This window comes from Notolabrus celidotus, unplaced genomic scaffold (assembly GCF_009762535.1).
Source record: "Notolabrus celidotus isolate fNotCel1 unplaced genomic scaffold, fNotCel1.pri scaffold_195_arrow_ctg1, whole genome shotgun sequence".
NCBI classification, from domain to species: Eukaryota; Metazoa; Chordata; class Actinopteri; order Labriformes; family Labridae; genus Notolabrus; species Notolabrus celidotus.
Window position 1 is genome coordinate 64,343 of NW_023260052.1, and position 22,121 is coordinate 86,463.

The following is a 22,121-nucleotide window of genomic DNA, read 5'->3' on the forward strand; positions in this document are numbered from 1 at the left end:
TAAATTAAATGAAGTCACAGCTGTGGACAAATTATTTACAAAAAAAAAGCTGAAGCACTAATTTTTTTTAAATTTATAAGATAAACAACAATTAAAAGATGCATAAAAAAGTATAGTAGTTCTCTCCTGATTGCATGTTTAATACCTATTTGTAAAATGCACACAGGCCATCTTAAAATGAGTCTGCAAATTTAGAGTACCACAATTCTTCTACTCTGTGATGGCTACAGGTACTACATCATTCAAAGGAAGAAGATCCTCAAAGTAAAGTAACACTGAATTTGATTTTACTGCTTATATACACACAATATACTAGATAAAAATATACTATAAAAAAGATCCTACGCATTATAGGCTTTGACTTAAAGTTTTCTTGATTGGGAGTTATTGGAAAATCAAAAAGCTAAGTGTAAGCTAGCCGCATTTGAAATAACTTTGCTATTGAATAAGTACCAGAAATGTGCCTCACCCAGCAACACCCATCTGTAAACTCCTCTTACTATCATCTTGAAGGACCCTAGGTCTAGGACCCTATCTTTGTTCTTGTCCGGTTTGGACAAGTGTCATGTTGGCACAGATCTATGATCTCTTGAAGGGAAACTTGGCATCTATATCGGAATTATTGATCTATTTTTTTAAATCTATGGAAGGATTCCGCAGAAGTTTCTCTCCTTTGTCTACTCTGGCCATGGTCTGTGCTTTCATTTTCATTTCTGTCAGGGCCTCAACTCGTTTCTTCCAGCCTGGTTTGCCCTCATTTTTCTCTCCCTCAATGAGCATGTCGATGTACTCTGGGGTGGAGAGAGGATTTGGCCTCAGTGCGATCTCTTAAAGTCTGTTCAGACACTTAGCAGAGCCATTCATCAGTTTCTCCACCCTGGTCTGCACAGCATCATATTCAGCTCTCAATTTTTCAATCATTGCCTTGACAGGTGACTTGCCCTCTTTAGCTACGTCATACTTTTTCTTCAGCTCTGTCAGGGTTTGTTTTTCTGTTACTTCCTTATACTCCCATTTGTACTTCTGATTAAAATGTACATTCCAGATACATTTTCCTGGACACACCCCACAGTATCCGTTTGATCCCATTGCAACACAGCCGTGTTTGCCGTTATCATTTGGATTCCCACAGGTATCATGGCAGGTGAAATGACACTGCTGACAGTTGGTGAGATAAACTCCAGAACCAGAAATATCTACCTGGAAAGGCTTCTTGACTTTGATTTCAAACTCAAAATTCTCGTTTCTGGTGATCTCTGCCTCAAACTCCTTCAATTTCGCAGATGTCTCTTTTATCTCCTCGAGCTTGGCTAACCCTATTTTCACCTGCTCCTGGAGCTTTTCAACTGAATTTTCGAGCTGCTTCCTTTCTTTGAGGACCTCCTTCGTCATGGTCAAGCTTTTAGTATTTATGTGATTCAAAGTGTTGAAGAACCTCATCATGCTTTTTGTCTCCATGTTCCAAAACATCTCATCAAAGCTTCCATCATCTCCACTCATGCTGTCTGCTGCAGCTGAGTTGTTTGCAAATAATGCTGAATTATTGAATTTGAAGTGAACCGGCTTCCCGTCTTTTGTTTTTGGACATGAAACATTTGCAGCTTTGATCTCCTCAAGAACTGGTGGACACTGGCCGTCTGCGAATGTCACCAGAATCACAATGTTTTCTGCGATGTCTTTTCCAAAGATTGAGAGCACTGAATCAAATTCTGTGATGGTGTGAGTCGAGCTAAAGCAGCCTGAGCTACAAACCCCATGGAATCAATTTCTCGTACACCGTGGTCCGAGTAATCTGTTTGAAAGCCTTTCTTGTGGTTGATTTTGTACACAGTGACAAATGTTCTCCTCAGACTCTTTCCAAACAGAGCAGGTCTTGGAATTTGTTGGGATTTGTCCAAGCCTGATCCAGCTCTAACTATAAGCTTTATCAAAAAGAAAAGTTTGAAGCCTACTCTTAAAAGTAGAGAGGGTGTCTGCCTCCCGGACCCTGACTGGTAGATGATTCCAAAGGAGAGGGGCCTGATAACTGAAGGCTCGACCTCCCATACTACTTTTAGAGACTTTAGGTACGATGAGCAGGCCTGCATGTTGGGAGCGTCGTGCTCTAAAGGGGTAATAGAGCACTATGAGCTCTTTAAGATATGAAGGTGTCTGATCATTAAGAGCTTTGTAGGTCAGAAGAAGGATTTTAAATTCTGGTCAAGATTTTATGGGGAGCCAGTGTAGAGAAGATAACACAGGCGAGATGTGCTCTCTCTTCCTAGTTCTAGTCAGTACTCCAGCTGCAGCATTTTGAACCAGCTGAAGAGTCTGTAGAGATTTGTTAGAGCAACTTGATAAAAGGGAATTGCAGTAATCTTACCTGGAGGTAACAAATGTATGGACTAGTTTTTCTGCATTGTTGTTTGGCTGTGCTGAGCTAAAACAGCTGAGGTCTTAAAGATTTTCATGATTATAGGAAGACAATCTACTTTTAGACTCTGGGGCATGAAAGGTGCTCCGGAGTCCAGCAGGAGTTGGTACATCATAATTCTTTAAACTCTGCAAAACAACCAGACACAGTTAAAAGAGAAGATCTAAGAAAGTTTAATTTGTTAAAAGGACAACCCATTAGTTTGAGCTATTTACAACTTGTTTTAGCAACAAAGTGAAACACACTAAAATATGTAATCCATCGTTTCTAGGATAGAAACATCCACAAGCATCGCTGAGTGACGGATAACAGTCTCTGAAGTTGAACCTGCTCTTCAGAGGTGATTCACAAAGGTTAGAAGGCACAAAAGTCATCTTCATTGTATTTACTTTTTTTACTCGTATCTTTATATTTTTTAATCCACTGTTCCAGAACATCCTGTGATGTTTCTTTTCCTGGATCTAATCTTTGTCCAGGTTGAATCTGTCGGTCTTGTTACGCTCAAAATGATTCATGATCAAAATGGATTCTCTAGAAGTCTCTCTTCTGTCTCTACATCTTGATAACTCATCATTAAATGAATGTTCAATGACGTGTTCTGTAAAATGACATTCTATACTCAGTTTAACGTACGAGTGCTGAAGAGTGTGATAGAAAAGTTTTTAAGCATGACCTGTGAGACACATCACAGGGCGTATTGTAGACTGAGACATATTTATCATTTATTGGTTAAAAAAGGTTATATGGTCAGAGAGCGAGAGAGAGAGGGAGAGAGAGAGAGAGGTAAGAGTGTGTATGTTAGAGTCAGAGTTTCTAAAGTTTCTCTGTCTGAGGGTGAGAAAGGCGTTTCCACAGTTTATAACTATCTATATCTCTGTAGTGAAATGCCTGCTGTATGTTTCATGTTAGGCTGTAATGAGTGGTTTGAGAGTTTGTTTCATTCTCTGAAAAGTCTTCATCAAATTAAAGTGGAAACCATCCTATCATGTAATTGGTGTGTATTTACATTAGGCTGCTCAGTTTTAAAATTACCTGGTGAAAAATAACAGATCAAATCTATCACCTTCATCACCTTCAGCATCTTTGCATCAGCATTATAACCTTATCATCACCATTCATCTCCTTCATCTTCTTCACCATCTTCTTCATCACCTCCTCATCGACTCTCATCTCTACCATCCCCTTCTTCATCCTCCTCATTGTATTAGTTACCTCTTCTGTCACTATCATTCTGCATCATCCTCATCACTTCCCCATCACCCATGACTCTCATCCCATGACTCCCTGTCCTAAAACCTACTCTGCTGGTTTGTCTCTGTGACTCTGAATGGGACCAAAGTTTACTGAAGGAACATCATGCTGTGCTGCAGAAGACTTGAAACTAGAGACTGAGAACATAAACTCATTAAGAAAATGTTTCCTGAGGGAATAAATCAGCCTAAATCAGTCTTCTTCAGTCTACAGGGTGACTGACCTGAGAGGTGTTGGGACATAAACTGTGGCAGCAGATGAAACACACTGAAGCATCAACAGTCACAGACAACATTTTAACATTAAAACTGATTTATTGTTGATTATTTATTGATTTTTCAATCTCTAAGAGACGCAAAGCATTTAAAAGGAAATACACAAGAGTTCCAGGAGTAAATATGATTGTTCAGAATACATTTGTTTTAAATCACCATGAAAATAAACTTTATACTTGTTAGAAATATTAAAAACAAGAAGCTGATAACTCAATGTAATACAATATAAAGGGAGATATAAAGAAACATGTACACTCTAATACAGATTATAATTTTTTCAAAGACAGACTGAAAAATAAAAAAAGCGGCAGTTAACATTTTTTATATTTGAGAAAAATTAAAAAGATAAAAAACACTTGTTTGATGTTTAGGCGTCCTGAGCTCTAACAGTTCAAGTCTTAAACTTTGAAGCTGATTTAATCGCTTTATGACGTTTTCTTGTTTTTGCTTTCAGCAGAAAATGTAATAAAACACTTAATCAACAAAATATGAATCAGCTTTTAATATTTGAAGCATGAACAAAGCTGATTATATAACATTAGCAGGTCTAGACCTTCTGTTTTTGTAAAGTGTCTTGAGACATTTGTTGTGACTTGGCACCAAATAAATAAAGATTGATAACTTCTGCAGAATTTTTTGTCTTTGAGTCTTTGATCTACACTTTGCATGTTCATCACTGATCATTTAAAAACCAGTAAGTACCTCTAGGGGGCGTAGCATTCAGTTTAGTAGATCATGATAAAGCGAGCACAATATACTAAAGCGACCATTTATTCAGTGGCTGTATTGAAATGAAGCAGAAGTACAACCAGGATGCAAACATCCATTATCACAAATGAAGTAGGACGACCAACACTGCCTTCAAGTTACACCTCTACCTCAGAGACATTCACTGATTCAAAAACTTTTTTTTTCATCCGGTCCGTTAATGGTGAATGATCGATTCACAAGGGTTGGGAAATGGTGAGAAAAAAGATATTGATCGTATCACTTCTTTATGATCATTTGTGTCCGAGCTTTTGCTTCTTTATTTAAAGAATCTGTTCCAGAATGACTGAGGTTGTGATGTGGGTTCAGTGTTTCTCTCTAGAAGAATCTCCCCTCTCTCTACGCTGGCCATGTAATCTGCGTTTTCCCTCATATCTGTCAGGGCCTCAACTCGTCTCTTCCAGCCTGGTTTTCCCTCATTTTTCTCTCCCTGAATGAGCATGTCGATGTACTCTGGGGTGGAGAGAGGATTTGGTCTTAGTGCGATATCTTTAAGTCTGTTCAGACACTTAGTCAAGTCATTCATCAATCTCTCCACCTCAGTCTGCACAGCATCATATTCAGCCCTCAGTTTTCTGATCACTGCTTCAACACCTGATTTGCCATCTTTAGCTATGTTGTACTTTTTCTTCAGATCTGCATGGGTTTGTTTTTTTGTTACTTCCTCATACTCCCATTTGTACTTTTGATTCAAATGTACACTCCAGATACATTTCCCTGGACACACCTTACACTTTCCGTTTGATCCCATGGCAGAACACTTTATTTTGTCTCTGTCTTCTGCATAGATACAGTTATCATGGCAGGTGAAATGACACTGCTGACAGTTGGTGATATAAACTCCAGAACCAGAAATATCTACCTGGATAGGCTTCTTGATTTTGATTTCAAACTGAAACTTCTCGTTTCTGCTGATCTCTGCCTCATGCTCTTTCAGTTTCTCAGCTGTCTCCTTTACCTCCTCGAGCTTGGCTATGCCATTTTTAACCCGGATCTGTAGACCTTCAACTGAAACTTCCAGCTGCTGTCTTTCTTTGAGGACCTCCTTCGTCATGGTCAAGCTTTTGGTTTCAATGAGATTCAAAGCGTTGAAGAACCTCATCATGCTTTTTGTCCCCATGTTCCAAAACATCTCATCATAACTTCCATCATCTCCACTCATGCTGTTTGCAAATAATGCTGAATTATTGAATTTGAAGTGAACCGGCTTCCCGTCTCCTGTTTTTGGACAGGGGACATCTGCAGCTTTGATCGCCTCAAGAACTGGTGGACACTGGCCGTCTGCGAATGTCACCAGAATCCTGATGTTTTCTGCGATGTCTTTGCCAAAGATTGAGAGCACTGACTCAAACACATATTTCTGTGATGGTGTGAGTCGAGCTAAAGAGGCCTGAGCTACAAACCCCACAGAATCAATATCTCGTACACCGTGGTCAGAAGAAAAGAGATTACGCAGCTGTTCTACGATCTCTCTGTCCCTCTTTATGCCTCTTGTATCTCCAAAGCCTGGAGTGTCAACGATGGTCACTGAGTAATCTATGTTAAAGCCTTCCTGGTGGTTGATTTTGTACACAGTGACCTCAGAGGTCTGGCTTTCAGCTTGTGATTTTGTTTGCTCCTCGTCGATCAGTTTGAATCTGAAATTGTCCGTCCAGTTCACTCCAAGGATGAAGTTCATCATTCCATTGATCAGAGTAGATTTTCCTGATCCGGTCGCTCCCAGAAGCATTATTGTGCGGTTCGGCTTCATGCTGTCTTCACCAAAACTGAACTTCAGGGATCCTTTAATGTTCAAAACTTCTTTTCTCAGAGGCAGCTGGTAAACTGAGGGTGACGCAGAACTGACCTGTTTGCTTTTCACTTTGAGTTCATCTTTAAGAGTTTTTGTTTTGCAGACTTCCGAGGTGTTGTTGAAACTGCACACATCTTGATCAAGCTCAACACGTGTCTTCAAGCTCTTTGATATTTCACTTGGGTTCGGTTCGACTTCAGGTTTTCCTGGAGGGCTGCAAGGTAAAGTTTTAATGGGACCACTGACTTGATTGGCTGGTCCAAGACCAACTGAGGTCACTGCTCTGCACCTGAACATGTACTCTGTGTTTGGACTCAGATCACCCACCATCACTTCTCCAGCTTTGGATGCGGTCTGTTGTTTCCATCCTTCCTCTCCACTGACACAGCGCTCAACAGAGTAGGAGGTGATGTTCTTTGATCCAAACTTTGGGGGATCAATCTTCAGAGTCACACTGTTGTGGTTGATGTCACTTACTGTCACTGATTCAGGCTTTGAAGGAGGCTCAAAGTCCTCAGTGACAGGAAAGCCATCTTTGTAAAGGTAGATGCTGGAACCTTTCTGTGTCTCATTTTTAATTCCAGTAGTCCAGAACTTAACGTTCTTGTTCTCCTGGTTGGCCTCTGCAAAGTCACTGAAGATCTTTGCTTTCTTCCTCATTGAATCTGCCATTTCTCTTGAAGCATACCACTGTTTGTTCTCCAGGTCCTGAGTACCTGGATCTTGAGGGATTTCTGGTTCTGGTGTTTTTCTTAAGTAGTTTGGTAGAGCTAAGAGGTACATTAACCATAACCATAACATGGTCAAGAACCCAACATTCTTATTCTCCTGGTTGGCCTCTGCAAAGTCACTGAACAGGTTTGCTTTCTTCCTCATTGAATCTGCCGTTTCTTTTGAAGCATACCACTGTTTGTTCTCCAGGTCCTGAGTACCTGGATCTTGAGGGATTTCTGGTTCTGGTGTTTTTCTTAAGTAGTTTGATAAAGCTGAGAGGTACGGCTCATCACTCTCCAGTGAGGTGAAGACAAAACACACAGCATGTTCTGCTTTCAGACTTTCTTTGTACAGGTGATTTTGAGATGGTACAGTCATGGTGTTTTTCATTGTGTCAGTCAAAGACATTATTGTGTGGATTTCTCTCTCTTTACAATCCATCCACTCATTCAGGCTCTTGCTGTTGAAAGGTGAAGAGTGTATCTTCTTCAGGATCTCTGTGAGTACATCCTCCTCTTCTCCTCCTCCTCGGATTGATGGAAGAGTCTTTGCCAGTGCTTGCTGGAACTCAAGTTTGAACTGAGAGCACATTTCTTTAAAAGCTTTAACCTTTTTTCCGATCTGTGGGAACTGCTGTACTGTGGTGGTTCTTAAAGCATCGTTGCACCTCATTTCCAGCTCACTGAAGTCCTCCAGGACCCTCTGAGATTCTTTGACTAATCCTAAACTTATCTGACGTACGAGTTTAGCAGCAGAAGAATCTAAAGCTGTCAGCGGCAGCAGCCACACCTTCACTGGTACTGCGTTTTCTCCGTTTGCTCCCAGCAGCTCCGGCAGACTTTTATAGACTTGGATTGCTTCCTGAAAGGATGTCGGCATTTTCTTGAGAGAGAAGTCTCCAAAAAAACTGCAGGAGAACTTGTCTACATTTGCTTTGTCTTCATCTTCCATTTTCAGTTCACCCTTACCATCTATAGCAAGACGAGGAATCTTCTCGATCATCACCTTCAAGTTTCCCTCAATGTCTTGATGATCTTCTTCTTGAGAAACCTCACGGTCAAAGACAAAGAAGGCTTGTGCCCCATAAAGAATACCTGTGACTACATGTGTCGCCAATCCTTTCTCAAAAACATTCTGATGCTTCACATTTCCTGCTCCAAGATGATCCATTGACAATTCCTGGACCTTTGAGGTAGTTTTGTACTTCAGTGTTACTCTGGCTTGGTTTTTGGAAGTCTTGCTATCATTCAGGTATTTCGCTGATCCATCAACCTCAATGAGTCCGCCTAAGAAGCTTGCCTTCAGTGATGCTTTCACATCCAATGCTGAAGATTTATCTTCAAATGATTCAGAGGCAACTATCTTAAATTCACTGTTAGGGTTTGGTCTTTGTCTTGTATATTTTTCAAGGTCTTCACAGTCCCACAATGTCATGCCTGCAAAATAAATAAATAAATACAAATAGATTAAAAAATCAATTTCCAAATACATACGGAGGGCTATTTATACTAGAATAGAAAAGGAACATTAAAACCGCAAGCAAATATGTGCAGGCCCTCGTTCAAGCACCACCTGATGTGCACTACCGCCTGATGTAAGCCACATCAGCATAGTGTACATTGCAGTGCTGCCTGTCACCAGTAGGTGCTGCTGGGTCTTTAATTAAGTTCCGAATGATTGTTCATCACAGATCATTATAGAAAGAGTTGTGATCACAAGCATGTTAAAAACATACCGCTTGTGTCCATTAGGTGGCCCTATTTATATGACAAACATGTGTATATAGATGAGTTCAGGCTGGGTCCATGATGAAACATGTCAAATTTGGAAGAGATCGGAGATTGTATGTAAATGTCAGTACAATGCATTTCCTGTGGGTGGCGCTATGGCTGTAGTAGACAAACGAGTCCATAGGTGTGTTGAGGGATGGACCCTGATCATGTGTATGTAAGTTGAAACAGATTGAACACTGTATGAAGGAGCTATAAGTACTTCCTGTTTCATGGCGAGACATCAGAGTTTGAGGCGTGGCCACGCCCACATCCATTGACTTAGGAAGAGTCCTTTGAAAAATGTTCATCTGCAGTGTGACAACTACATTGGGTGCAAAGCAGGAGTTGATTGGACAAAAACTGTAGGACATGTGATTTTCTGCTGCCAGTAGGGGGCGCTATATGAAAGTGGTGATTATTTGCCTATAGAGGCGTTCAGGCTGGGGCACTTATCATGCATGACCGGTCTGAGCCTGATCCATTATTGCAAATGAGAGATATAACTGTTGAGAGTTTTTTAAAATGTCCTCCAAATGTAGCGAGGTGCCACGCCCACACCAATTGACTTAGAGAAATTCTGTCTGATAACTTTTGATCGTTAATGTGTCTACTTCAAAATGTGCGTGGTTGGGAGTTGATCGGAGCAAAATTGTAGGAGCTATTTACATAAATACATACTTTAGCGGTTGAAAAAATGTCCTCCCAGTTTAGCGAGGTGCCACGCCCACAAAAATTGACTTAGAGAAATTCTGTCTGATAACTTTTGATCGTTAATCTGTCCACTCCAAAATGTGCGTGGTTGGGAGTTGGTGGGACCAAAACTGTAGGAGTTCAAACAAACACATACCCAAAATAATGTGGTCAAAAACAGAAAAATCCAAATGTCCGACTTCCTGTTGGGATTTCACCACGACATTTAGAGACTTTTTTGTAGGTCTTGGCATGATACCTTATCAAAAAAAATTTCATGCATGTATGTTCAACCGTATTATGGGGCTGGCCTTTTCAAATTTTCAACTTCAAGGGGGCGCCGTTTAGCCATTTTGGGGAATTTTTTTTCAGGACCACCAAAATGTCGAATTTTTCACCAGGCCTGGTGCATGTGCAATGGTTGGGGACTTTTGCACCGCGTTAAGGCAAGCACATTTGACATACAAAATATGGAAGAAATAATAATAATTAAAGCCGCAAGCGGCGATGTGCGGGCCCTCGTTCAAGCACCGCCTGATGTGCACTACCGCCTGATTTAAGGCACCGCCTGATGTACCGCAGGTGTTGCTGTGCTGCCTAGGCTGAAACTGTGAGCTTACCTGTGCAGTTATCAGCATAGTGGACATTGCAGTACCACCTGTCACCAGTAGGTGCTGCTGTGTCTTGAATTATGTTCTGAAGGATTGTTCATCACAGATCATTATAGAAAGAGTTGGGATCACAAGCATGTTAAAAACATGTTCTGAGAGTAAATACTGCTTGTGTCCATTAGGTGGCGCTATTCATATGACAAACATGTGTATGTATATGAGTTCAGGCTGGGCCCATGATGATACATGTCAAATTTGGAAGAGATCGGAGATTGTATGTAAATGTCAGTACCATGTATTTCCTGTGGGTGGCGCTATGGCTGTAGTAGATAAATGAGTCCATAGGTGTGTTGAGGGATGGACCCTGATCATGTGTATGTAAGTTCAAACAAATTGAACACTGTATGAAGGAGCTATAAGTATTTCCTGTTTCATGGCAAGACATCAGAGTTTGAGGCGTGGCCACGCCCACACCGATTGACTTAGAGAAATTCTGTCTGATGACTTTGGATCGTCAATGTGTCTGCTTCAAAATGTGCGTGGTTGGGAGTTCATCGGAGCAAAATTGTAGGAGCTATTTACATAAATACATACTTTAGCGGTTGAAAAAATGTACTCCAAGTTTAGCGAAGTGCCACGCCCACACCGATTGACGTAGAGAAAAAACATGTTCTGAGAGTAAATACTGCTTGTGTCCATTAGGTGGCGCTATTCATATGACAAACATGTGTATATAGATGAGTTCAGGCTGGGTCCATGATACAACATGTGAAATTTGGAAGAGATCGGGTATTGTATGTAAATGTCATTACCATGTATTTCCTGAGGGTGGCGCTATGGCTGTAGTAGATATATGAGTCCATAGGTGTGTTGAGGGATGGACCCTGATCATGTGTATGTAAGTTGAAACAGATTGAACACTGTATGAAGGAGCTATAAGTACTTCCTGTTTAATGGCGAGACATCAGAGTTTTGGGGCGCGGCCACGCCCACATCCTTTGACTTAGGAAGGGTCCTTTGAAAAATGTTCATCTGCAGTGTGACAACTACATTGGGTGCAAAGCAGGAGTTGATTGGACAAAAACTGTAGGACATGGTATTTTCTGCTGCCAGTAGGGGGCGCTATATGAAATTGGTGAATATTTGCCTATAGAGGCGTTCAGGCTGGGGCACTTATCATGCATGACCGGTCTGAGCCTGATCCATTATTGCATATGAGAGATATTAGTGTTTAGAGTTTTTCAAAATGTCCTCCAAATGTAGCGAGGTGCCACGCCCACACCCATTGACTTAGAGAAATTCTGTCTGATAACTTTTGATCGTTAATGTGTCTGCTTCAAAATGGGCGTGGTTGGGAGTTGATCGGAGCAAAATTGTAGGAGCTATTTACATAAATACATACTTTAAAGGTTGAAAAAATGTCCTCCCAGTTTAGCGAGGTGCCACGCCCACAAAAATTGACTTAGAGAAATTCTGTCTGATAACTTTTGATCGTTAATCTGTCCACTCCAAAATGTGCATGTTTGGGAGTTGGTGGGACCAAAACTGTAGGAGGAGTTTACACAATCACATACCCAAAATAATGGGGTCAAAAACAGAAAAATCAAAATGGCCGACTTCCTGTTGGGATTTCACCACGACGTTAAGAGGCTTTTTTGTAGATCTTGGCATGACACCTTACCAAAAAAAATTTCATGCATGCATGTTGAACCGTCGTGAGGGGCTGGCCCTCCGAAATTTTAAAATTCAAGGGGGCGCCGTTTAGCCATTTTGGGGATTTTTTTTTCGGGACCACCAAAATGTCAAAATTTTCGCCAGGCCTGGTGCATGTGCAACGGTTGGGGACTTTTAAGCCGCGTTAAGGCAAGCACATTTGGGATTCAAATGGCGGAAGAAACAAACAAACAAAGAATAATAATAATCCCTCGGGTTTCAATAGGGCCTCGCCGACATTGTCGGTGCTCGGGCCCTAATAAGAATAATCCTTAGGGTTACAATAGGGCCTCGCCGACATTGTCGGTGCTCGGGCCCTAATAAGAATAATCCTTAGGGTTACAATAGGGCCTCGCCGACATTGTCGGTGCTCGGGCCCTAATAATAATCACTCGGGTTACAAGAGGGCCTCGCCGACATTGTCGGTGCTCGGGCCCTAATAATAATAATCACTCGGGTTTCAAGAGGGCCTCGCCGACATTGTCGGTGCTCGGGCCCTAATAATAATCACTCGGGTTACAAGAGGGCCTCTCCGACATTGTCAGTGCTCGGGCCCTAATAATAATAATCACTCGGGTTTCAAGAGGGCCTCGCCGACATTGTCGGTGCTCGGGCCCTAATAATCCTTAGGGTTACAAGAGGGCCTCCGCCGCCACTGCGTGTCGGTGCTCGGGCCCTAATAATAATCCCTCGGGTTACAAGAGGGCCTCGCCGACATTGTCTGTGCTCGGGCCCTAATAAGAATAATTCCTCGGGTTACAAGAGGGCCTCGCCGACATTGTCGGTGCTCGGGCCCTAATAATAATCCTTAGGGTTACAAGAGGGCCTCGCCGACATTGTCGGTGCTCAGGCCCTAATAATAAGAATAATTCCTCGGGTTACAAGAGGGCCTCGCCGACATTGTCGGTGCTCGGGCCCTAATAATAATCCCTCGGGTTACAAGAGGGCCTCGCCGACATTGTCGGTGCTCGGGCCCTAATAAGAATAATTCCTCGGGTTACAAGAGGGCCTCGCCGACATTGTCGGTGCTCGGGCCCTAATAAGAATAATTCCTCGGGTTACAAGAGGGCCTCGCCGACATTGTCGGTGCTCGGGCCCTAATAATAATTCCTCGGGTTTCAATAGGGCCTCGCCGACATTGTCGGTGCTCGGGCCCTAATAATAATCCCTCGGGTTTCAAGAGGGCCTTCGCCGACATTGTCGGTGCTCGGGCCCTAATAATCCCTCGGGTTACAAGAGGGCCTCGCCGGTGCTCGGGCCCTAATAATCATTCAGGTTTCAATAGGGCCTCGCCGACATTGTCGGTGCTCGGGCCCTAATAATAATTCCTCGGGTTTCAATAGGGCCTCGCCGACATTGTCGGTGCTCGGGCCCTAATAATAATCACTCGGGTTTCAAGAGGGCCTTCGCCGACCTTGTCGGTGCAAGGGCCCTAATAATCACTCGGGTTTCAAGAGGGCCTCGCCGACATTGTCGGTGCTCGGGCCCTATTAATCACTCGGGTTTCAAGAGGGCCTCGCCGACATTGTCGGTGCTCGGGCCCTATTAATCACTCGGGTTTCAAGAGGGCCTCGCCGACATTGTCGGTGCAAGGGCCCTAATAATCACTCGGGTTTCAATAGGGCCTCGCCGACATTGTCGGTGCTCGGGCCCTAAATAATAATAATAATCACTCGGGTTTCAATAGGGCCTCGCCGACATTGTCGGTGCTCGGGCCCTAAATAATAATAATAATCACTCGGGTTTCAAGAGGGCCTCGCCGACATTGTCGGTGCTCGGGCCCTAATAATCACTCGGGTTTCAAGAGGGCCTTCGCCGACCTTGTCGGTGCTCGGGCCCTAATAATCACTCGGGTTTCAATAGGGCCTTCGCCGACATTGTCGGTGCTCTGGCCCTAATAATTCCTCGGGTTTCAAGAGGGCCTTCGCCGACCTTGTCGGTGCTCGGGCCCTAATAATCCTTAGGTTTACAAGAGGGCCTTCGCGGACATTGTTGGTGCTCGGGCCCTAATAATAATAATAATAATAATAATCACTCGGGTTTCAATAGGGCCTCGCCGACATTTTCGGTGCTCGGGCCCTAATAAGAATAATTCCTCGGGTTACAAGAGGGCCTCGCCGACATTGTCGGTGCTCGGGCCCTAATAATCCTTAGGGTTTCAAGAGGGTCTTCGCCGACCTTGTCGGTGCTCGGGCTGTAATAATCACTCGGGTTTCAAAATGGCCTTCGCCGACCTTGTCGGTGCTCGGGCCCTAATAATAATCCCTCGCATTTCAAAAGGGCCTTCGCCGACCTTGTCGGTGCTCGGGCCCTAATAATAATCCCTCGCATTTCAAAAGGGCCTTCGCCGACATTGTCGGTGCTCGGGCCCTAATAATCACTCGGGTTTCAAGAGGGCCTCGCCGACATTGTCGGTGCTCGGGCCCTAATAATAATCACTCGGGTTTCAACAGGGCCTCGCCGACATTGTTGGTGCTCGAGCCCTAATAATAATAATCACTCGGGTTTCAAAAGGGCCTTCGCCGACATTGTCGGTCCTCGGGCCCTAATAATAATCACTCGGGTTTCAAAAGGGCCTCGCCGACATTGTCAGTGCTCGGCCCTAATTATCCTTAGGGTTACAAGAGGGCCTCGCCGACATTGTCGGTGCTCGGGCCCTAATAATAATAATCCCTCGGGTTACAAGAGGGCCTCGCCAACATTGTCGGTGCTCGGGCCCTAATAATCCTTAGGGTTACAAGAGGGCCTTCGCCGACCTTGTCGGTGCTCGGGCCCTAATAATAATCCTTAGGGTTTCCAGAGGGCCTTCGCCGACCTTGTCGGTGCTGGGGCCCTAATAAGGCCCTCTTGTAACCCTGAGGATTATTAGGGCCCGAGCACCACCGGTGGCCACCGGGGGCGAAGGCTCTATTGAAACCCTAGGGATTATTAGGGCCCGAGCTCCACCGATGGTGGCGAAGGCCCTATTGTATCCCTAGGGATGCAAAAAATAGAAAATTTTGGTTTTGGACCCCTGAACGTTAATGAAAGCGCAAGTATTTTTGCACACTCATCGGGCTTGGTGAAAACTGCAAGCAATTATAGGTCTCGCAAAAAAAAAATCAGTAGCGCCCCCCTAGAGGTAAAAATAACACGCTGCATGCTGAGTTTTTTGAGCTACATGCATGAAAAATTTACACATATTTATGGCATCAGGACTCACAAAAAAGTCATGGCGACCATAGTCCAAAACTCAACAGGAAGGGCGCCACCTAGCTTTGAACAGGCAAAATTGCTCCAAAATGGGTCCGTGCAAAGGTGCATACTTTTGCTCATTTCTCCTACAGCTTTTCTCCAATTCAGTCCAAACTAGGCACATTCTATAGTAAACCCATTGAGGATTAATACAAATTAAAGGCATTCCGTTCAGACAAAAGATATGGGCTTGCCGGACCTCGGGGCGGGGCATCATCAAAAAAACGTCAAAAAATTGATTTTTGTGACTTTAAAATGCACGTATTTTCACGTCATCCAACTCACTCGTCAGTCCAGGGAAAAATTGCGACATTTTATGGGTTTCGCAAAAAAAGTCGAAAAAATGTGCTCACTGGTGCCCCCTACAGGTTTCAAAAACAACTACCCATAGGGGTTATTTTGAGCTACATGCCTGAAAAATTGTACGCATATTCAGGACATCATGCCGCACAAAAAAGCCTCTTGCACCCATATCCCAAACTCAACAGGAAGAGCACCACCTAGCTTTTATCATAAAAAACGCAGCTAGTATAAGGGTGCACGCAAACGTAGTTGCGTTGCACAGATTTTCTTTGATTCACTCCAAACCAAGGGCAACCTATAGTAGACAATTTTTCGAGAAACATTTATCCAACCAATTTTTATTTTATTTTTTTATGTGGGCGTGGCAGCCGTCGTGGCGGGGCATCAAACGCACACACAGCTTTGAATGACGGCCAAATAAGGGTGCATACTTTTGAGAGCTACTCCTAGAGTTTTTCTCTGATTCAGTTCAAATAAAGCACATTGTATAGCAGACATATTGACGATTACATTAGTGTTAAAGGAATTGTGTTCAGACAAAAATTGTGGGCGTGGCATGCGTTGAGGCGGGGCATGAAACGCACATACAGCTCTGAATGTGAAAAACAGGGCAAAATAAGGGTGCATACTTTTGAGAGCTACTCCTAGAGTTTTTCTCCAATTCTGTCCAAACTAGGCACATTCTACAGTAAACCCATTGACGATTAATACAAAGTAAAGGCATTCCATTTAGACAAAAGATGTGGGTGTGGCAAATTTTGGGGCAGGCCATAAAAAAAACCCCTCCAAAAATGGATTTTTGTGACTTTAATATGCAAGTAATTTCACCTCATCCAAGACACTGAAGGAAACACTGCGACATTTTATGGGTTTGGTCAAAAAAGTCGAAAAAATGTGCTCACTAGCGCCCCCTACAGTTTTCAAAAAATCCTCCCCATAGGGGTTATTTTGAGCTACATGCGTGAAGAATGTTATGAATATTCAGGACAACATGCCGCACAAAAAAGCCTCTTGCACCCATAACCCAAACTCATTAGGAAGAGCGCCACCTAGCTTTGAACATAAAAAACGCAGCCAAAATAAGGGTGCATACTTTTGAGAGCTACTCCTAGAGTTTTTATCCGATTCAGTCCAAACAAAGCACATTCAATAGCACACATATTGTGGGCGTGGCATGTGGGATGCAAAAAATAGAAAATTTTGGTTTTGGACCCCTGAACGTTAATGAAAGCGCAAGTATTTTTGCACACTCATCGGGCTTGGTGAAAACTGCAAGCAATTATAGGTCTCGCAAAAAAAAAATCAGTAGCGCCCCCCTAGAGGTAAAAATAACACGCTGCATGCTGAGTTTTTTGAGCTACATGCATGAAAAATTTACACATATTTATGGCATCAGGACTCACAAAAAAGTCATGGCGACCATAGTCCAAAACTCAACAGGAAGGGCGCCACCTAGCTTTGAACAGGCAAAATTGCTCCAAAATGGGTCCGTGCAAAGGTGCATACTTTTGCTCATTTCTCCTACAGCTTTTCTCCAATTCAGTCCAAACTAGGCACATTCTATAGTAAACCCATTGAGGATTAATACAAATTAAAGGCATTCCGTTCAGACAAAAGATATGGGCTTGCCGGACCTCGGGGCGGGGCATCATCAAAAAAACGTCAAAAAATTGATTTTTGTGACTTTAAAATGCACGTATTTTCACGTCATCCAACTCACTCGTCAGTCCAGGGAAAAATTGCGACATTTTATGGGTTTCGCAAAAAAAGTCGAAAAAATGTGCTCACTGGTGCCCCCTACAGGTTTCAAAAACAACTACCCATAGGGGTTATTTTGAGCTACATGCCTGAAAAATTGTACGCATATTCAGGACATCATGCCGCACAAAAAAGCCTCTTGCACCCATATCCCAAACTCAACAGGAAGAGCACCACCTAGCTTTTATCATAAAAAACGCAGCTAGTATAAGGGTGCACGCAAACGTAGTTGCGTTGCACAGATTTTCTTTGATTCACTCCAAACCAAGGGCAACCTATAGTAGACAATTTTTCGAGAAACATTTATCCAACCAATTTTTATTTTATTTTTTTATGTGGGCGTGGCAGCCGTCGTGGCGGGGCATCAAACGCACACACAGCTTTGAATGACGGCCAAATAAGGGTGCATACTTTTGAGAGCTACTCCTAGAGTTTTTCTCTGATTCAGTTCAAATAAAGCACATTGTATAGCAGACATATTGACGATTACATTAGTGTTAAAGGAATTGTGTTCAGACAAAAATTGTGGGCGTGGCATGCGTTGAGGCGGGGCATGAAACGCACATACAGCTCTGAATGTGAAAAACAGGGCAAAATAAGGGTGCATACTTTTGAGAGCTACTCCTAGAGTTTTTCTCCAATTCTGTCCAAACTAGGCACATTCTACAGTAAACCCATTGACGATTAATACAAAGTAAAGGCATTCCATTTAGACAAAAGATGTGGGTGTGGCAAATTTTGGGGCAGGCCATAAAAAAAACCCCTCCAAAAATGGATTTTTGTGACTTTAATATGCAAGTAATTTCACCTCATCCAAGACACTGAAGGAAACACTGCGACATTTTATGGGTTTGGTCAAAAAAGTCGAAAAAATGTGCTCACTAGCGCCCCCTACAGTTTTCAAAAAATCCTCCCCATAGGGGTTATTTTGAGCTACATGCGTGAAGAATGTTATGAATATTCAGGACAACATGCCGCACAAAAAAGCCTCTTGCACCCATAACCCAAACTCATTAGGAAGAGCGCCACCTAGCTTTGAACATAAAAAACGCAGCCAAAATAAGGGTGCATACTTTTGAGAGCTACTCCTAGAGTTTTTATCCGATTCAGTCCAAACAAAGCACATTCAATAGCACACATATTGTGGGCGTGGCATGTGGGATGCAAAAAATAGAAAATTTTGGTTTTGGACCCCTGAACGTTAATGAAAGCGCAAGTATTTTTGCACACTCATCGGGCTTGGTGAAAACTGCAAGCAATTATAGGTCTCGCAAAAAAAAAATCAGTAGCGCCCCCCTAGAGGTAAAAATAACACGCTGCATGCTGAGTTTTTTGAGCTACATGCATGAAAAATTTACACATATTTATGGCATCAGGACTCACAAAAAAGTCATGGCGACCATAGTCCAAAACTCAACAGGAAGGGCGCCACCTAGCTTTGAACAGGCAAAATTGCTCCAAAATGGGTCCGTGCAAAGGTGCATACTTTTGCTCATTTCTCCTACAGCTTTTCTCTGATTCAGTCCAAACTAGGCCAGTCTATCGTAAACCCATTGAGGATTAATACAAATTAAAGGCATTTTGTTCAGACAAAAGATGTGGACGTGACGGACTTTGGGGCGGGGCATCACCAAAAAAACGTCAAAAAATTGATTTTTGTGACTTTAAAATGCACGTAATTTCACGTCATCCAACTCACTCGTCAGTCCAGGAAAAAGTTGCAACATTTTATGGGTTTCGCAAAAAAAGTCGAAAAAATGTGCTCACTGGTGCCCCCTACAGGTTTCAAAAACAACTACCCATAGGGGTTATTTTGAGCTACATGCCTGAAAAATTGTACGCATATTCAGGACATCATGCCGCACAAAAAAGCCTCTTGCACCCATATCCCAAACTCAACAGGAAGAGCACCACCTAGCTTTTATCATAAAAAACGCAGCTAGTATAAGGGTGCACGCAAACGTAGTTGCGTTGCACAGATTTTCTTTGATTCACTCCAAACCAAGGGCAACCTATAGTAGACAATTTTTCGAGAAACATTTATCCAACCAATTTTTATTTTATTTTTTTATGTGGGCGTGGCAGCCGTCGTGGCGGGGCATCAAACGCACACACAGCTTTGAATGACGGCCAAATAAGGGTGCATACTTTTGAGAGCTACTCCTAGAGTTTTTCTCTGATTCAGTTCAAATAAAGCACATTGTATAGCAGACATATTGACGATTACATTAGTGTTAAAGGAATTGTGTTCAGACAAAAATTGTGGGCGTGGCATGCGTTGAGGCGGGGCATGAAACGCACATACAGCTCTGAATGTGAAAAACAGGGCAAAATAAGGGTGCATACTTTTGAGAGCTACTCCTAGAGTTTTTCTCCAATTCTGTCCAAACTAGGCACATTCTACAGTAAACCCATTGACGATTAATACAAAGTAAAGGCATTCCATTTAGACAAAAGATGTGGGTGTGGCAAATTTTGGGGCAGGCCATAAAAAAAACCCCTCCAAAAATGGATTTTTGTGACTTTAATATGCAAGTAATTTCACCTCATCCAAGACACTGAAGGAAACACTGCGACATTTTATGGGTTTGGTCAAAAAAGTCGAAAAAATGTGCTCACTAGCGCCCCCTACAGTTTTCAAAAAATCCTCCCCATAGGGGTTATTTTGAGCTACATGCGTGAAGAATGTTATGAATATTCAGGACAACATGCCGCACAAAAAAGCCTCTTGCACCCATAACCCAAACTCATTAGGAAGAGCGCCACCTAGCTTTGAACATAAAAAACGCAGCCAAAATAAGGGTGCATACTTTTGAGAGCTACTCCTAGAGTTTTTATCCGATTCAGTCCAAACAAAGCACATTCAATAGCACACATATTGTGGGCGTGGCATGTGTTGAGGCGGGGCATCAAAATGCAAGTGAGAAACAAGCCCTGCAGAACTCATTTAAACAGCAAGGAAGGAGATCCAGCAACAAAAATGTCTGCTTTCTAAAAATCTGTCTGTTTCATATCATCTCTGACTGAAACTTATAAAAATATAAATATAAATGAAAAAAATGTTTTTTTAAGACTTTCAAATGCCCAAATCTCCAAAAATCATCAGGCGGTGGCCAGAACAGGCGATGCTGACTTTCAGACAGCGCATCAACGCACATACAGATTTCAATGTGAAAATGTAAAAATGATTAAAGGAATTCTGTTCAGACTGAAATTGTGGGCGTGGGACACTGTCAAGTTTGGAGGTTTTCTTGTCAATCTGCCAGAAACTTGGAACATTTGCACCACCTAAGCCAGCGTATACTCTCAGATCATGTTTTCGCATCACGTGGGAACTAATATCAGGCGGCTCGCGTATGCGGCGGTGGCTCGCTTAGGCGGCGGCTGCAGGTGTGCGAGGGCCCGTTCATCGCCGCTTGCGGCTTTAATTTATCTTCTTTCTTACGCAACTTCAAACGCACTTTTGGCCCCCTGAACGAGAATGAAAGCGCGGATATTTTTGCACACTCATCGGGCCTGGTGAAAAATTGACTAATTTATGGGTCTCAAAAATGTATCTGCAAAAATGTGCTTACTAGCGCCCCCTAAAATTTTCAAAATCGCCTTCGTATTGGGGTTATTTTGAGGTACATGCTTGAAAAATTTTACGCAAATTAATGGCACCAGGACGCACAAAAAAGCCTCTAGCACCCATATCCCAAACTCGACAGGAAGAGCGCCACCTAGCTTTGAACATAAAAAACGCAGCCAAAATAAGGGTGCATACTTTTGAGAGCTACTCCTAGAGTTTTTCTCTGATTCAGTTCAAATAAAGCACATTGTATAGCAGACATATTGACGATTACATTAGTGTTAAAGGAATTGTGTTCAGACAAAAATTGTGGGCGTGGCATGCGTTGAGGCGGGGCATGAAACGCACATACAGCTCTGAATGTGAAAAACAGGGCAAAATAAGGGTGCATACTTTTGAGAGCTACTCCTAGAGTTTTTCTCCAATTCTGTCCAAACTAGGCACATTCTACAGTAAACCCATTGACGATTAATACAAAGTAAAGGCATTCCATTTAGACAAAAGATGTGGGTGTGGCAAATTTTGGGGCAGGCCATAAAAAAAACCCCTCCAAAAATGGATTTTTGTGACTTTAATATGCAAGTAATTTCACCTCATCCAAGACACTGAAGGAAACACTGCGACATTTTATGGGTTTGGTCAAAAAAGTCGAAAAAATGTGCTCACTAGCGCCCCCTACAGTTTTCAAAAAATCCTCCCCATAGGGGTTATTTTGAGCTACATGCGTGAAGAATGTTATGAATATTCAGGACAACATGCCGCACAAAAAAGCCTCTTGCACCCATAACCCAAACTCATTAGGAAGAGCGCCACCTAGCTTTGAACATAAAAAACGCAGCCAAAATAAGGGTGCATACTTTTGAGAGCTACTCCTAGAGTTTTTATCCGATTCAGTCCAAACAAAGCACATTCAATAGCACACATATTGTGGGCGTGGCATGTGTTGAGGCGGGGCATCAAAATGCAAGTGAGAAACAAGCCCTGCAGAACTCATTTAAACAGCAAGGAAGGAGATCCAGCAACAAAAATGTCTGCTTTCTAAAAATCTGTCTGTTTCATATCATCTCTGACTGAAACTTATAAAAATATAAATATAAATGAAAAAAATGTTTTTTTAAGACTTTCAAATGCCCAAATCTCCAAAAATCATCAGGCGGTGGCCAGAACAGGCGATGCTGACTTTCAGACAGCGCATCAACGCACATACAGATTTCAATGTGAAAATGTAAAAATGATTAAAGGAATTCTGTTCAGAC

General features: G+C 42.6%; 2 protein-coding genes across 2 annotated transcripts; both read right to left on the reverse strand.

Moving 5' to 3' along the window:
* Positions 1 to 689: 689 nt before the first annotated feature.
* On the reverse strand, positions 690 to 3,613 carry LOC117808984. Its single transcript, XM_034678641.1, has 2 exons — positions 3,526 to 3,613; positions 690 to 1,637 (listed from the first exon to the last, which is right to left on the reverse strand). Exons 1-2 carry the CDS (start codon positions 3,611 to 3,613, stop codon positions 829 to 831), a joined length of 897 nt encoding a protein of 298 aa, XP_034534532.1. The 3' UTR covers positions 690 to 828.
* A 1,353-nt stretch (positions 3,614 to 4,966) lies between these two features.
* On the reverse strand, positions 4,967 to 8,647 carry LOC117808985. The gene has a single exon (XM_034678642.1). It carries the CDS (start codon positions 8,645 to 8,647, stop codon positions 4,967 to 4,969), a length of 3,681 nt encoding a protein of 1,226 aa, XP_034534533.1.
* Between the last annotated feature and the right edge of the window lie 13,474 nt (positions 8,648 to 22,121).